The 15595-nt window shown below is 39.4% G+C and overlaps 1 protein-coding gene across 1 annotated transcript; it reads right to left on the bottom strand.

The window, feature by feature from the left end:
* Positions 1 to 1510: 1510 nt before the first annotated feature.
* cnot7 (CCR4-NOT transcription complex, subunit 7) lies at positions 1511 to 15338 on the bottom strand. The gene is made up of 7 exons (XM_008419689.2): positions 15162 to 15338; positions 14477 to 14600; positions 13585 to 13778; positions 12358 to 12519; positions 12072 to 12216; positions 11243 to 11353; positions 1511 to 3130 (listed from the first exon to the last, which is right to left on the bottom strand). The coding sequence occupies exons 2-7, from the start codon at positions 14591 to 14593 to the stop codon at positions 2999 to 3001; spliced, it is 861 nt and encodes a 286-aa protein (XP_008417911.1). The 5' UTR covers positions 14594 to 14600; positions 15162 to 15338; the 3' UTR covers positions 1511 to 2998.
* Positions 15339 to 15595: the final 257 nt, after the last annotated feature.

Below are 15595 nucleotides of genomic sequence, written 5' to 3'. Positions count from 1 at the left end.
TTTAATCAGTTTACCGAATGAGCCCATCTTGACCCGTCCTGCGGGAAAATACCTAAAACACCCTGCAGAAATATTAAATATTACCAAGTATTTCTGATTTCTAGAGCAAACAACGGTAACGCTTTTTTTTGACACTGTCGTAAACATAACACCCGAACATGACAGTCTTCATGGATGTTTATAACTGATGTCATAAAGTGTCRGTCGGTAAATAATGACACTTTTAATGCAATGTTGCTTTAAAAGTCCATTAAGTGCCAATTTTGCATTAAAGTGTCATTATTTACAAAATCGTGTAAGGTTGGCACTTTTAAACTTTTTTTTGCATTATGTCATTATTTTCCTAATCACACTTCATGACATCAGTCATTAACATTCATGAAGACTCCACTCCTTCATGTTCATAGCAGGTGTTATGTTTATGACAGTGTTAGGAACAAATAAAGTGTTACCCAAACACCTTACTGCACTCAAAATAAGACAAGCAACTTTTCAGCAACAGACTTTTTTTTAAGTCAACAATTCCTTAATATTAATGAAAAAGTACTAATTATAAGCAGAGTTGGTGATTTGGACTTTGTAGTTGTATCACCATATTTTGTGATAAGTATTTATTGTTTCTTTTTTAGGTGACTGTACGGCTGTGACTGAACCCACAAACAGTAATAAAACATTACAGTTTGTAATGTGATTCTTTACACATGAAGAAGTCKGATATATATCACTAAGTGCATTTATAAAATGTGTTGATATTTACTGATGCTAACTGAACAAACAGTGGAGAGAACAGTAAAAATAATTCAGACCATACGGACAGCATTTGGGTTTCTCAAACAGTACTTGGAATTTAACATTAAAAGGATGAATCAAACTTCATATCATGATAAGAAACTTAGAATGGATGATAAAGAAAAGTAATGTCTCATTTTTATTGGTSAATTTCCAGCAAATTTGTATTTATTATTTTTGTCCATTTCAAGTTATTTCAGGATCCCTTGGGGGCTTTCTGTCATTAATAGAGACGTAAYAACAATTTGATCCACATAATAATAATAATAATCGTTATTATTGTTATAGAAACCATGCAATAAGTTACATGGATTATAACGAAATTGGGTGATAAATGTAGTTTAGCCCTCCTGGTTTTAATTCCTTATTTTGAAGTTCTGTTAAGCACATTATTATTCTGTTATAAAATGGTTTTATGAATGACTGATGTCTGTGGTTTGGCTTCACATCCTTTTCTTTCAAACTTTTTTCCTTCCACTCAATTTTCCATCGATATGCCTAAATACAGAACTGTCACTTTCACTACTTATTAGACTTTTAGTGCAACCATAAGTGGGGCAACACTCCATTGAAGGTTTAGCATTAAAAATCTATTTTTAATCAGTTCAATTCTAATTTTCTGAATCTAAATTTTGGTTTTAATTTTTTTTTTTTTAAATCCAGAAACAACCCCTTGAAATACTTAGTTATATTCATCTCTTCAAATTCAATTACTACAATGAACTTTCCAGCGGTTTATTTAGATGACCAAAAGATTTCACTGCCGAGAACTTTTTTTCTTTTTCCGGTAGAAAAATTTCAAGCCTTTATTTACAAAAAAACGTCTAAAAACATTCCTCTCTTTATGTTGCATATTGTTGTTTTTTTTCTTTACAGTGTGAGAGATGAGCTGCAGAAAAAAAGAAAGGAAGCGCACGTCACGTTCGGAGGCAGAGGTCAATAAGAAGCTGCTAACCTACGACCTTAACACGCCTAGAAGCGGGATGTGGGAACCGATCAACAAGTCCGCTTCGAGTCCGACGTTTTGAAACGCATGCGGTCCGCTCTGCGCCCGAAACCGGACGACGTTACAGGAAGGAGGCATTCCACAACTCGAGTGGTGTTAACTACGAAGAAAAGGGCTTTTTTTTTTCTCCCCTCCCTTTTATTCCGTTAAAACAATAAAAGAAAAAGGAACTCTTGAGCAGAGTAGTTCAGGTTGATGTCAGCATGTCCTACTGGGTTTGTTTAATGGGAAAAGCTGCTTGTGTCACTGGTTGATTATACAGAGCTCATGCATCTGACTATGTGTGCGTCTGTCAGCGGGAGCGTTTACAGACACAGACACGCGCAAACGCACAAAATGACACGCATTCCTCCTGGTGAAAAGCATCTGGATACATCCTATTCGTACGACAAGAAAAAAAAAAGACAGAAATGATTGGATGAGGAGGAGACGTTTCTCACAGTGAAATCAGAGCTTATTCAGGTCGATACAAACATTCTCGTCTCGTGAACAAATCAAGAACAAAAGATTCAAGTGTCGGCGAACACACACTCGGTGAGGACTTCCGTCTCGATCCGTCCGGATTTTATTTTTTGTTGTTTAGTGTTGAAAAGGGTCACTAGTCAACGTAACCGGCACAATAAATTAAAAGGTTTAAAAAGAGAAGAATGCAGCTAGTGTTAAGGCCGAGCGTGTTAAGGCCAAAGCTGCTTTCGCGGCGGTGGGAGAGTTGACATGTTCGCGATGTAAAAAAACACACAAAAAAACAGGAACACGGAAGGCAACGGAGAGGAGGAAACGGAGACGCACCGCAAACGTGTTCAGCATTCCGAATAAAATTAGGGTTAGAGCTTCTTCTTCTTTTGTTCTTTTCTTGCTTTTTTTTTTCTTTCGTAAAGTGCAAAAAAACATGTCTGCAGAACACTTGAGGGAAAACTAAAATCCCATCTTTTCAGGCATGTTCAAACCGAACCGAGCCGAGCGTCGTCTTGGCGCCGCCTCGCAAGGGACAAAAGGCCAAACTCGCGCGCATGCGGCTCGCTTCTTTTCTGCTCGTCTGAGATAGGCGCGGCCGATGGGAATACGACAAAAAACAAACAAAAAAAAGACAGCTAAATAACGCGAATGTACGTCGGTGTTTTTGTTCCTCCGTTATCGTGGTGGAACCGGCTCGCCGCCTCGGAGCCGGGCCGGACTGTGGGACGGTGGGAGACTCCGGCGATGTCACGACTGCTGCTTGTTGGCTTCCTCTTCGTAGGCGTTTCCCGTTCCGTTCTGCACGTAGGCGGAGCCTGAGCCCAGACCGTACAGGTGGCCGCAGTACTTCGCATCGTCGATGTGATCCTCGAAGAACATCTGGAGGGAAGGAGGAGGGCGGACAGCGATACAGATGTGTGATTACGTCATAGACTGGGAAAAAATAAAAACAGTTTGATAGTCATGAAAAAAATTATCAGCAGAAACAACTGCGACAGAAATTGACGACTACCTTTAATCGATTAATTGGATAAAAGAGAATGTGCACGTTCTACAGATTTTTACTTACTGTATTTTCTGCACTATAAGGCGCACCTAAAAACCTTCAATTTCCTCAAAAGCCGACAGTGCGCCTTATAACGCGGTGCGCCTTATATATGGACCAATATTGAGCCACAACAGGTCTAGAAACTACGGTAAGCAGCCGCTGACTTTATTTTGCCCGTAGAAGAAGAAGCGCGCGGTGCCTGCTGGGATAGTTGTCAAAAAAACTGGCTTGTTAATAAAGTTTGACTGATCAACCTACCGACCTGATAATCAGGTCGTCTGCAGGTCATTTAGCACCATGTTCTCCACAAACATGCTGTGTGCGAACGGAGAAGGGTCACCATCATCCGGCCACGCCCCGGCCCAGTCGCGGAAGGCTCTCCTTGCCGACCGAGTCGGACTGTTTTGTTGACATTCTTTATGCCAACAAAGTGGCTTTAGATATTCATCCGGGGAGCTTCGACTAGGGTTACCAAGGGACCAGCCCTTATACATTTAAAGCCTGGGGGCTCGGGGGAAGAGACAGAGACTGCGGGGACGACGTGTCAGTTGGTCTGTGTTACCCAGAAAGCAGTTGGGCACAATATCACAACACCATGAGTGCAACAATGACTGGGGCAGCCTACTATATAAAGTACTAGGAGACCACTTCTTTATTATTACACATCCACATTTGTAGAGAACAGAACAAATCATGTCCCATATAGGTGMAATATGGGTTTCAACCGTAACTGAAGCATCTATTCTATGCGCCTTATAATGCGGTGAGCCTTATATATGAAAAAAGTTTTAAAATATGCCATTCATTGAATGTGCGCCTTATAATCCGGTGCGCCTTATAGTGCGGAAAATACGGTAAATCTTTTATGTAGAATATTAAAAAAAACACAAATTTTTTATTTTGCTTATAATGCAGTAACTTGGCATTCCTTTAGTGAACGCTTCATCATTTGTAGCATCTGCAGCTAAAAAAATTGCTTCAACGTGAAATGCTCAGCCAGTTCTGCTTCTATTCTCCAATTAACGATTAATCGATTACGAGACTGATCACAATTAATTGGATTAACTGTTTCAACCGTAATTACTGTCATAAACTTTTATTGATTTAAGTGAGTAAATGTGGTAAACAAGTGGTTTACAAAACTGGGATTGGAGGACATCGGTGGTGTTGGGATTCAAGTAAAAAAAATAAAATAATAATAACCAAAATTTGTTTTTGCCCTAAATGCCACAGAGGTAAATAAAAACACCAGTTTGTGACACTGTTCAACTGGAATATTAGTAATGCTTATACTGTTTTAAACCGTTTCAGTAATTGATTATTATTTTTTGATTATTATTAACATTTTATGTAAACAAGGACAAAGATGACAGTGATGAAACAATAAATATCTTGAAGTAAGCGTTGTGCTGCTTGTCTTTTTTTCTTTTATACGTTGCACCAGAATCAGAACAAATGTTTTTCTGAAACGGTTAGAAATTCCACAAATCACAATTTCAGCTAAAACTCAAAACAAACCACAACAATGTTCTCTGGCATCTATTTCTACTGCTAAAAGGCCACAGTTACCACGGTTGCTGGAGGTTTTTGTTGTTCAGTGTCTCAAGGGTCACTGACAAAGATGCGATGCACACATACTTATGATCAATTTCTATCTGTTGTGTCCCACTAGCCTGGAAAAAACCAGCTCCTTCAGTTACACAATTGTAACCCAGTTAAAATGAATAGATGTTGATTTAATATCTCATTCCACAACGAGATTAAAAAGTATTTAAGTTTAAAAAAAAAAAAAAATGAATGTTTGTAAATATGTTCTTAAATATTGATAAAAAAAGTGCTAAAAATCTTTTAAACCTCTGAAATATCCCTTTTTATGATTGCTTTTAGTGACATTTTAAACAACCAATAACTGGCACCGTCTGATTTCACATCAGCCAATCAGGTTGATTGTCCCGCCCCTTTAACTGCAGCGCTGAGATTTAGCTCAGATTGCGTCTAACTCCCGTGAGAGCTGACGGTTGTTCCGTGAATCCCCTGTAAGATTCTGTTAAATTCTACAAAGAATCCTGGAAATTGATCTCCAAAAGCTTCTAACAGCTGACGTCCGGAAAAATCCCTAGTAGCTATATAGCATTGAAGCATCTGTCAGGTTTTTTTTTTTTCTATGGTGCATTTTTGAAACATTGTGCCAGAGACATCAAGATCAACCTAACAAGAACTTGGATGGCGAGCCCCAGTCCAGAGGACCAAGTGAACTGGTAGACAGTGACCCGACTGGTCACCAGCCGTGAAACATAAAAAAATATTTCACAGACGTATAGGAAAGACTAAACAAACTTTGAAAGAACATTTGACAGACACATAAAAGACTGGGTTATTTTTTTTATTTAATTWTTTTTTTTTAAAGCGCGCAATTTTTGTTTATTTGTACAATGTGGATCCACAAATGTTGTTTATATTAAATTCTACTTTTTAAAAATTTAATTCTACTTTTTTATATACATTGTGTGCTGTCCTCTGTTGTTCACACCTAGGCTCCCCCGAATTTAGAATCTCCTGATCAGGCCCAACTTACTTATACTTTTGTAGTGTTGGTATTGCCATCTATTATTAAAAGGTATTTAAAGTAACCCTTCTTGTGGGTTACACAAAGCTTCATAAACAGAATCTAGACCCTCGGCTATTGAGAAATAATTGCCTAATGGAGGTGTGAACTTCAAGTTTCAAAGAATTAGATTACGATACACAATTGCTGGCGTTTGGCCGTGACATATAAAATGTGCCGGATCAATCATGAAGGAATCTACGCAATTAAGCTTACCGGAAAATACAAACCATCCTAAAATAGAAATGCCAAGCCAAGTGGCATCTTTACCAGCAATAAAATGTCTTAAACATTCTTTAAGCATAGAAATGGACTCATTTATCTCATTCCTGGCTATCAGCAGTGTGGGCTGCTGATGCTGTGCTGCTGTTGGTGTCGAGCTCTCAGTTACACAGAAAAAGATGGAAAACATTACATTCTGTCTATTGTTTACGTTTCTGCACCGTACAAAACAAATGTGTTCGAGTGGGTCGTTTACAACCCATCAAATATGGCATAATTTCTTTGGGATTATCCTTTATTCTATTTTTATGCTAATGTGTAAAATTATTAAACTAAAATTATTTCTTAGTAGCTCTTCTCCCAAGCAGGCAAAATTTCTTGTCACAATTTACAACAGCACCAGCAGCAAATGTTTGTAAGTTACAGTGGGGAGAACAAGTATTTGATACACTGTTGATTTTTCAGGTTTTCCCACTTGCAAAGCTTGAAGATGACTGTAATTTTTATCATAGGTACTCTTCAACTGTGAGTGATGGAATGGAACCTGATAGAATGATGAAAAATCCTACTTAAATTAATTTAAATTAATTTAAACCATTAAATTAATTAAAACCATTGACCCTAACCCTGTCAATCTAAACTTAATATTTAGCCATTAAAATCCCTGTTTTAATCCCTAGCCTCCTGAAATATACCCTTCTGAAGTTCGTCATGGCGCCTCGAATAATTAAGTGATGGAGTTGATTTAGCAAAGGGTTAATAGTTTGAGTCATGCAGAACTGATTTCACCGTTTCCATAGCAACGATCAGAAGCAAGATATTCCCCCAGAAATACAGTGACTCATTGTAGCTATGACCTCATATATGACATAGATCAAAGAACACCTGAGGTTATGAATGCTTGGGTTTCAAAACAGGAGGTTATATCCAAGTAACTCTTTGACATTTAGAGGCGTGTTTCTACAATGGAACAGATTGGAGTCGCCACCCTGTTTTTACCACTGTCATTTGTTGCAGGATATTTAATAACAACTGGAGTGAGGAAGCTATTAAATAAGATATTTCCTGGGATCACATTTGACATTAGTAGCTATAAGGATGAGACTGAGTACGATGAATTTGACGCGTACCTGTTCAAACCTTCAGCAGCTGTGAAGCAAACTTCACAGCAAGCTGCCCCAGCTGGGGCAGCTTGCTGTGATGTCTGCAAGCAAGCTGCCCCAGTCAGGGCAGCTTGCTGTGATGTCTGCAATCAAGCTGCCCCGTCTGGGGCCCCGTCTGGGGCAGCTTGTTGTATGCAAACTTCCCCGGCCAGGGAAGTTTGCATACAGAAAAGGAAAAAGAACTACCGTGTTAGATTTGCCGATCAACCGGCTAGAAATTCTTGTTGTCCTTCTTGTTGTCCTTCTTGTTGTCCGTCATCTTGAGTGACGGACAACAAGACGGTGTTGAGACGCTTTACCAAAGTCGAGAAAGAGTCACATGCTGTTAGACAAAAGGCCCATAGTAAAGAGTTACATTTTGGATTCTGTTAGACACCAAGGTCCATTTCTCACAAAAAACAAACGTTTTCTCAGGCCACAGAGACATGGTGTGATTTCAGGGAGTGTCTTCAGTCCATATAATCAGCTACCCTCCTCCCTCTCCTCAGACGCTGCACATACTTTTTTAGAAACTCTTCTCGAATGTAATGGTTAAAGCGTCTCCTTTTCTTCGCTGATTTTATGCTCCGTGTGTCAATACAAATTATGATTCATCCATCGGGATTTCCATTCCCAACAGTTGGTAGCAGGGTTGTGTTGACACATGAGCGGAGATTGGACTGGCCATTCAGGCGCAGACTTTCCGGAACAGTACTCTGGTGTAGGGCCCACATGAAAGGTAAGGACATTGTACCGTTTCTCAGGTCTGTCTAAATTTCAGTTATTAGCTGTTGTTCGGACTGTTTTTCAGGTTTGTCTAATTTCAGTTTTTATAGAAGTAAAGGTACCAAACAGATAAAGTGATAAGTCTTCAGTAGGTAAGGGTGATCGGCTAAAGGTCAAGACGGCCTGCAGTGGGAGGTGGCCGCCCCAACTTTCTTTCCGGACGCGGGGAAGGGATAGGCTAGGTTGGATTGAGTTTTCCTTACGAGGGCTGCACCTGAAATATAACAAGATAAGCCGATCTGTGCCATCGAAGAAATGTAAATGTTGACGATGGCCGCATAGGAATTAGTGAAGATAATAAAAGAGAAGAAGACTTAAGTTGATCGCGATCTGAGTCACAGAAAAAAGGCAAAACCTTGACAGTGGCCGCATTGGAATTTAGTTTTTGGATCCATTTAGGGTAGTTTGTGTGTGTTTGTGACTTGTGTCTGTGCGCTTGGGTGAAAAACGCTGGGAGCGATTGTGTGTGTAAAAAAAAAAAAAAGAGAGAGAGGCTTGGAGTTAAAGGCTCTGCTGCCGAGCAGACAGTTTATGTTTAAATGTATTATTTTCTGTTGATTACAGTTTGTTTGTTTTAAATGTATGGTTGGTGTTTGGGGATTGTATCTTGTTGGTTCGTATGTCTGTATGTGGTTGGTTATGTTGTGTGTTTATGTGTGCACCCATTTTGTTACTATGTGGGAGCTTCTGTCTGTGTGTCCCATGTAAAGCTTATGTTTGCTGTTCTGTGTGTCCTGATTTKGTACCATTGTCTTGCGCAGCTGTTTGTCTGTAGTCACMGTCGCTTTTCTCTCAACAGGAAGGCAGCAGAGCGCATATTGCCGTTTTAATCRCTTCTGACTTTAATTGTATTCCTTTCCTACTTCAACAGATGAAACGGTTTTGGTAAGAATATAGGTATTTTCTGAAAGACTTCTGTCTCGTTCTTTAGTAATTTTAAATTGACATGACGCCTGGTAATCAAAGTGGTCCAGAGCCTCTATATTCCCTTAGATCAAAGCACAGATTTTAAGAATTAAGACACTTATAGAGTATACCTGAAAAGTTTTCAATAGAAACACATTCATTATAGGCATTTTCTAATTCATATTATACTAGTATTGCATATATGTTTGACTAACTTAGTGTTACAAATGTAGCATGATTTAGACAATACCAGTGCTGCTACTATAAAACTACAAATCAAACTACTTCAAGTCATGTTAATTTTCACTAAATTGTATTCTACTTATTAAATTGCAAGTAATAAAAGTATTAGGAGTTGTTAGTATGCCGTGGTTCCTCCCTGATAACAGACAGTCTCTCCTGCAGCCTTTGTAACACGGTATTCAAATAATATAATAACATAAAGTCTTTATAATTTAATATTATGTTTTTAAATTATAATAAAGTTCTAATAACTTTGTTATTATAATTTAATATTTTATCATAATAGTAATATTAGTAAACAATAGCAATAATAACAATATTAAATTATAATAAAGTTATGGTAACGTTATGTTATTATAATTTAATAGCATAACAATATTAAATGATAATAAGATGAAGTTATTATAATTTAATATTGTTATTATTGTGTTTGGTTTTTAATAATAGTAGTGCTAATAATATCCCCCCCAAAAAAATCTGAATATCCAGTCAATTACAGTCTTATGTTTTTATGGCTTGATGTTTATTTTGTGATTATTAATAAGTGACCAATGTGGTAGATTCAAACATTAGCTCGGCTCCACAGCTATTAATAGCTAATAGCTATTAATAGCTATTAGCTGTACTGATGATCTACCAGAGTTGGTGTTTAAGTCGCCTTTTATTTTCTAACTGAACTGAAACAGAATTCCTCACCACATCTACATGTTAAGGTTGTCAAAGTCAAGCTAGCATAACTGAACTACTTCCTTCTCCCTCCATATTTTTTTCTTAATTACCTTTTTCCTGACCTTTTTATCAAGTGATAGTGTAGTAAAGTACTGCATCCCTTTCTTTTATCAGTCATACATTTAAAATTTCATACACACATTTCATACATATATATATATATATATATATATCGTATTTTCCGCACTATAAGGCGCCGGATTATAAGGCGCACCATCAATGAATGGCCTATTTTAAAACTTTTTTTCATATATAAGGTCCAACGCATTATAGGGCGCATAGAATAGACGCTACAGTAGAGGCTGGAGTTACGTTATTCATCCACTAGATGGAGCTGCACTAAGGGGAATGTCAACAAAACAGTCCGACTCCGGTCGGCGAGGAGAGCCTTCCACTGGGCCGTGGCATGGGCGGACGATGGTCACCCTTCTCCGTTCGCGCACAGCATGTTTGTGGAGAATGTGGTGCTAAATGACCTGGAGACAACCTGATTCTAGAGGTCAGTAGGTAGATAGGTCAGTAGATTACAAACCAGCGATCTGACAACTACCCCAGCATGCACAGCGCGATTCTTCTTCTACGGGCAAAAATGAAGTCGGCGGCTGCTTACCGTAGTTGCTAGACCTGTTGTGGCTCAATATTGGTCCATATATAAGGCACACTGACTGGATTATAAGGCGCACTGTCGGCTTTTGAGAAAATTGAAGGGTTTTAGGTGCGCCTTATGGTGCGGAAATACAGCAATTTCTTACTAAATTTGAGTCAAGTGAAGCTAAAACTCTGGGTGTGTAGAAACACCAGGAGTTCCGGGTAAAATGAATCTACAGATTATTTTGTTTCTAAATGAAAATATTTATATTTTTGTACAGTTTTGTATATGTCTGAGTACGTTGTTCTAACAAATGGCCTTTTTAAAAAAAAATCTACTCAAAAACAAATGTTTTTTAAATCCAGGTTAACCATTAATCAATCACTATTAGTTGACAATTATTTCAATAATCAGATTAATCGTTTCAGCGACTTATTTTTCATAAGTGTGTCATTTCGTGTGTCTTTGTGGTTTGGCGACAAATGTAACACACCAACACGACATCTCGACTTTGACTAGGCCATTTTGATAATGCTTTCATCTACATTTTTACTCTGTAGCTCCGGCTGTACGTTTAGGGTTGTTCTTCTAAGAGAAACGGTTACGTTTAGGCTTGAAATAGGCCAAATACCCAGCAGAATCAACATTCTCCCCTGGCATTGGAAGCTGAGAGCCAAAGGAAGCGAAGCTCTGCGTCAGGCTGCTGACTCGGGGCTCCTACCTCTCTCATTTTGAAGAACGCCATGCCGGTGAGTAGAGAGTCCGAGCCGGCCTGGTGCTGCGGTCCAATCCTCTCCAGCTCCAGCTGCTCAGCTACTTCCTGCAGCCCGCCCTGAACACAAAGCGCAGTCAGTCACACTCAGCAAGCCCACATAATGGAGGACAGCACCGCTAACGAGCCACGGGCAGCCTGTCTCTAGATAATACAGTCGTGTTTTGCACATGGAGAGGAACACCGCAGGATGAATGGAACTTAGGCAGAGAGGGAAAAATGGGATTATTTTTACTGAACTCTAATCTTTTGATGGAAAGAAACTCTGCAAGATTAAAAAATACAAGACATTAGTAAAAACTATAAGTTTAAGTTGACAGAAGTATTTGTGAAAAAAAACATCCTGAGCCCAAACGGGAAGTAAAATATATCTAATTTAGAAATCTGAAGCGCGTTTAACTTTTTGTTTCCTAAACAACTCGAATCAGAAAAGTCGTCACATATGAGAGCAGCTTGGAGCAACCAAAGCCTGTGTCCGGCATTTAGGAGGAACGAGCTCTGAATTCCTGCTGGACGTGTTTGATTGTTTCCATCAATCATTTATCGGACTGTTGCCGCACTGTGCCATTTAACACCATACGGGTCTCCGTCCTGCCATGATCACTCTGCTCTAGCTGCAGTGTCGGTGGCAGAACTGAGGCCATCAGGCAGAAACGTAAACAGTTTCTGTCAGTTCCAGAGATTTAATATGAGATATCAACCCTTACAGTTACTTCAGGAATCAGAGTTTCCCCAGCATAAACTAAAACCAGGGATCCTCTGCCATTTCTCAGAGTACCTTCAGGTTCTTGCAGCTCTTCATGAGGTACTTGACATCATAAATGACCGGGAAGTACAAGCGGAGAATCTCGAAGAAGTCCACCTCCTCCTCAGGTAGGTTGGCGTTAGACAGGATCTTGATCAGGTATCCAAAGTCGTAGCCGCTGCAAAAAAAACAAGGAAACGGACGGGAATGTTGGGACAAATGCTTTGAACAGAAAACGTTGCTGGCGCAAGCATTCGTTGCCACACCGAAGTCTTGACTGCGACGGTTTGAGGCAAATTCGGAAACACGAGCGGCGTACCTGTGAAAAGACAGCCACTTGACGCCGTCGCACAGCACCACTCCGGACGTCATCAGCAGCTCTGCGAAGTACAGCGTCTCGATGCCTTCCTCCTCGTGCTTCTTGAACTGAATCCCTGAAGTGGTCAGAAGCTCAATGGAGTCCTGTGCATACATATCTTCTCTAATGAAGAGAGAAACAGAACCGCAGAGTTCTGATCTGAACTACTCAGCTCGGCAAACGCGCGCACACACACACACGCACACACACACACACACACACACACACACACACACACATGCACACCAGTCAGTGGCTGTCAGGAACAGTAATGTAAAGTTTGCATGGGTAAAATTGCAGCAGCTGAAAGCTCAAAATGACACCCAGTTGGATTGTGGGATTTTTGTTCTTGTTGCTAATTTCACCCCGACAGCTGGCTATTCTTCATATTATGTGCTTAAATATTATAATTATGACTACTGGTGGGATGTGATTACAGATTTTAATAGAGTTAGTTTCACAATCTGTTAATCAATTAATCACCTTTTAATCGAAAACCGTATATCGACAAAATGAGCAACATTTTCAATTCAAAACTTTTTTTTCTGCTAAATTATTGAATTAACAGACATATGAGTTTAACAACAAAGACATCTATTGTTTTTAAACTGTTATTTAGGTTATTCAACCATCAGATTTGTGCAAAATGCCATTCAGCTTCCAAGTGTTTCAACGTCTTTGAGCAAATCCTTCTTTAGAAATGTGAGCTGTGGACGCTGACATTAGCGTTTAGCTTCCAAATGCTATTTTAAAGCTTTGCTAACAGGCTAACTCTTTTTAGTGCTACTTGGAAACAACAGTTGTATTCTCAAGCATCCCCATAAATCGTCTTTTGAAACAAAATGAGCCAAGAGAAGTCACTTCGTCGTCCGTTGCTGTTTGGGGATATTGCTTGTGCATCAGATTTACTGGCGTACCAGAAACACGTGAATGCAAAGGTTCCACCGGAAACTTTTGTATGTAAAATATTTTTTTTAATTAATTGTGCTAAAAAATGTTAACACATTAAAATCTATGTAATGAATTAATCAAAATTGTTGCATTAAAATGCCAGCTTTAATTGTGATTAATAAATATATATATAAAGTCTAGCTTGTATGTTCCAGTGCAAGTTGTATTTCTTACATTTTTGTAAGCTCTCCAAATTTACCCAGGCAACATTAGAAACTGACAGGACGGCGATCTTACGTGAGGTTGAACTTAAAGTTGAACTGCCACGTTGACGTTCCTGGAGGATATTCTCCCTGCTCGTTCATGAACGTGAGGCCCAGCTGTATTATCTTCAGCAGATCCACGTTGCAGCGCAGCAACTGGTACTGGTAGTCAGCGTTGCTCCTGAACTCCCCAATGGGTCTGGCGACAACGCCCGGAAACTCCGTGTCCTGCAAGAGAGCGAGCCGCTGTTACCCAGGAAGGGGGCTGACAGCGTCTGGGAGACCGGTACTCGCCAGTAGGAAGGAAACAACTACCAGTTTGTTGCTGGTGAGTCAATAAATTACAATACGATCAAAAAGTTTAGTTTAGTATTCGATTATCAAAACGTGAAACTAAATATTTAATACACAGTAATAAATTGTGTTTATTTCAGTTAAGTTAGATAAATTCCTTTCTTGGAAAATTTAAATATACATGCAACAGAGTCATACGTTTCATGGTTTCACAGCTGTGGGTAACGCTGTTCTTTGTGTCTCACATTTTTTCCTTCCACTGAACATTCTATGAATAGTTAATTTGTCATTTATACATTATAATTTTTGTAATCAGTATTATATAACATTATAATTTCAAGACAAAGTTAATTTTGGGACATTATTAATCAAAATTGGCACAAACATACTAGAAATGTTTCAGATAGTGCGCTTGGTGAATATAACTTAACTAGTGATTGAGTGATATGACGACAAATATTACCACTGCCAACACCAATGAGGAAATCGGGTGTTGATAACAGCTCCATTTAGCCTGCATTAAGACTTTTTGCATATTTCCACACACATTTTGACATGACAATGCTGATATTCAATGACTTTGCACACAGTAATCTTGTCACAAATTGCTAAATTGAATAATCCCAACTTACCATTGCGATATAGTTGTATTTTCGGATGACCTGTCGGATCCTCTTCAGCTCCTCCTCCAGGTTGTTGGACCAAACCTCACATATTCTTTGGCTGTGATCCACAGTGGCTGCGGGCATAGTGCCACTTCACGTACAACACAGATAACATAGAGGCCAGTGATTCATGGAACTGCTGTTTTGTGGACAACATGTCATGTCAGGATGAAATTTAGATAACCAAAACTTTCCATTAATAAGACTTTTTGGTTTGCAGCAGGAGACCATTTATAACCAGTCCAGTGACTTTTCAACAAGTCACATAAACGCCAGGAAATCTTAAATTTCACAGCAACAGCGGCAGTAATTGTTTCACAGGATATTTCAGCAGTGTTAGCATGGCAGGAGCGCAGTGGGAGAGAGGCTTGTCAAACGGGACGTGTTCAAACATTAGCTCGGCTCCACAGCTGCTCTCTGACTAGCTAGGTTATCAGTTAGCAGGTTATCCACGCAGAACTGCTGAACACCAGTGGGAAGAGTGGACTGAACGCTGTTTATGCTTTTATTAGCCTCCCCTGCTAAACAGCTAGCTTCACAATTTAACAGGAGTGTATGCAAAACATGAAACAAACGAGTTGAAGTAGCAGCGCAGGCACACACCAGGCTCCACTTTGATACAGCAAAGGTGGACGTTGCTTCGGTAACTTACCGTTCCCCTAACCGGGCAGGTGTGTGTTAAAGCGTGTGCTATCTGAAAAATGTTAATGTGTTCTGTGTTATTGTGTCGGGGCTTTTCCGCTAACTTTGAGATACTTAATATTCTGTATCGTTTTGATGTCAACCTACGGCTGCCATCATAGCTGAGCCTCCACAACGTCATCACGTAAAATCGAAACAGGCGTGTAAAGTAGGCGACGTTTTACGTTCTCTCTCTCCCCTTCCAGTGCCCAACTCCAGCAAGTGGCGATGGGCCGTCCGACTCTTTTCTAGGATTCGGATCATTTAGATTAAATTGGCCGGCTCTTTCATTTCTCAAACGAATCTTCACTTGATACCTCTTTCAAGTAGTGAAATTTTATCAACTTTTAATCTTTATTGAGCCTACAAGTATATGGGAAGTACCAATACGTGTTAAAATGTATC

Source organism: Poecilia reticulata, linkage group LG10 (assembly GCF_000633615.1).
Source record: "Poecilia reticulata strain Guanapo linkage group LG10, Guppy_female_1.0+MT, whole genome shotgun sequence".
Taxonomy (NCBI): Eukaryota; Metazoa; Chordata; class Actinopteri; order Cyprinodontiformes; family Poeciliidae; genus Poecilia; species Poecilia reticulata.
Note: the sequence above shows the minus strand (reverse complement) of the source record. Positions and strands in the feature narration are given on the sequence as shown.

Bases quoted from the DNA above. Each gene is read 5' to 3' on its own strand.
- cnot7 (XM_008419689.2), bottom strand. From the start codon at position 14,593: ATGCCCGCAGCCACTGTGGATCACAGCCAAAGAATATGTGAGGTTTGG. The intron at 12,520-13,584 runs GTAAGATCGCCG...TCTCTTCATTAG, and splicing joins AACTTTAAGTTCAACCTCAC to AGAAGATATGTATGCACAGG. The intron at 3,131-11,242 runs GTAGGAGCCCCG...CCTTCCCTCCAG, and splicing joins CGTTCTTCAAAATGAGAGAG to ATGTTCTTCGAGGATCACAT.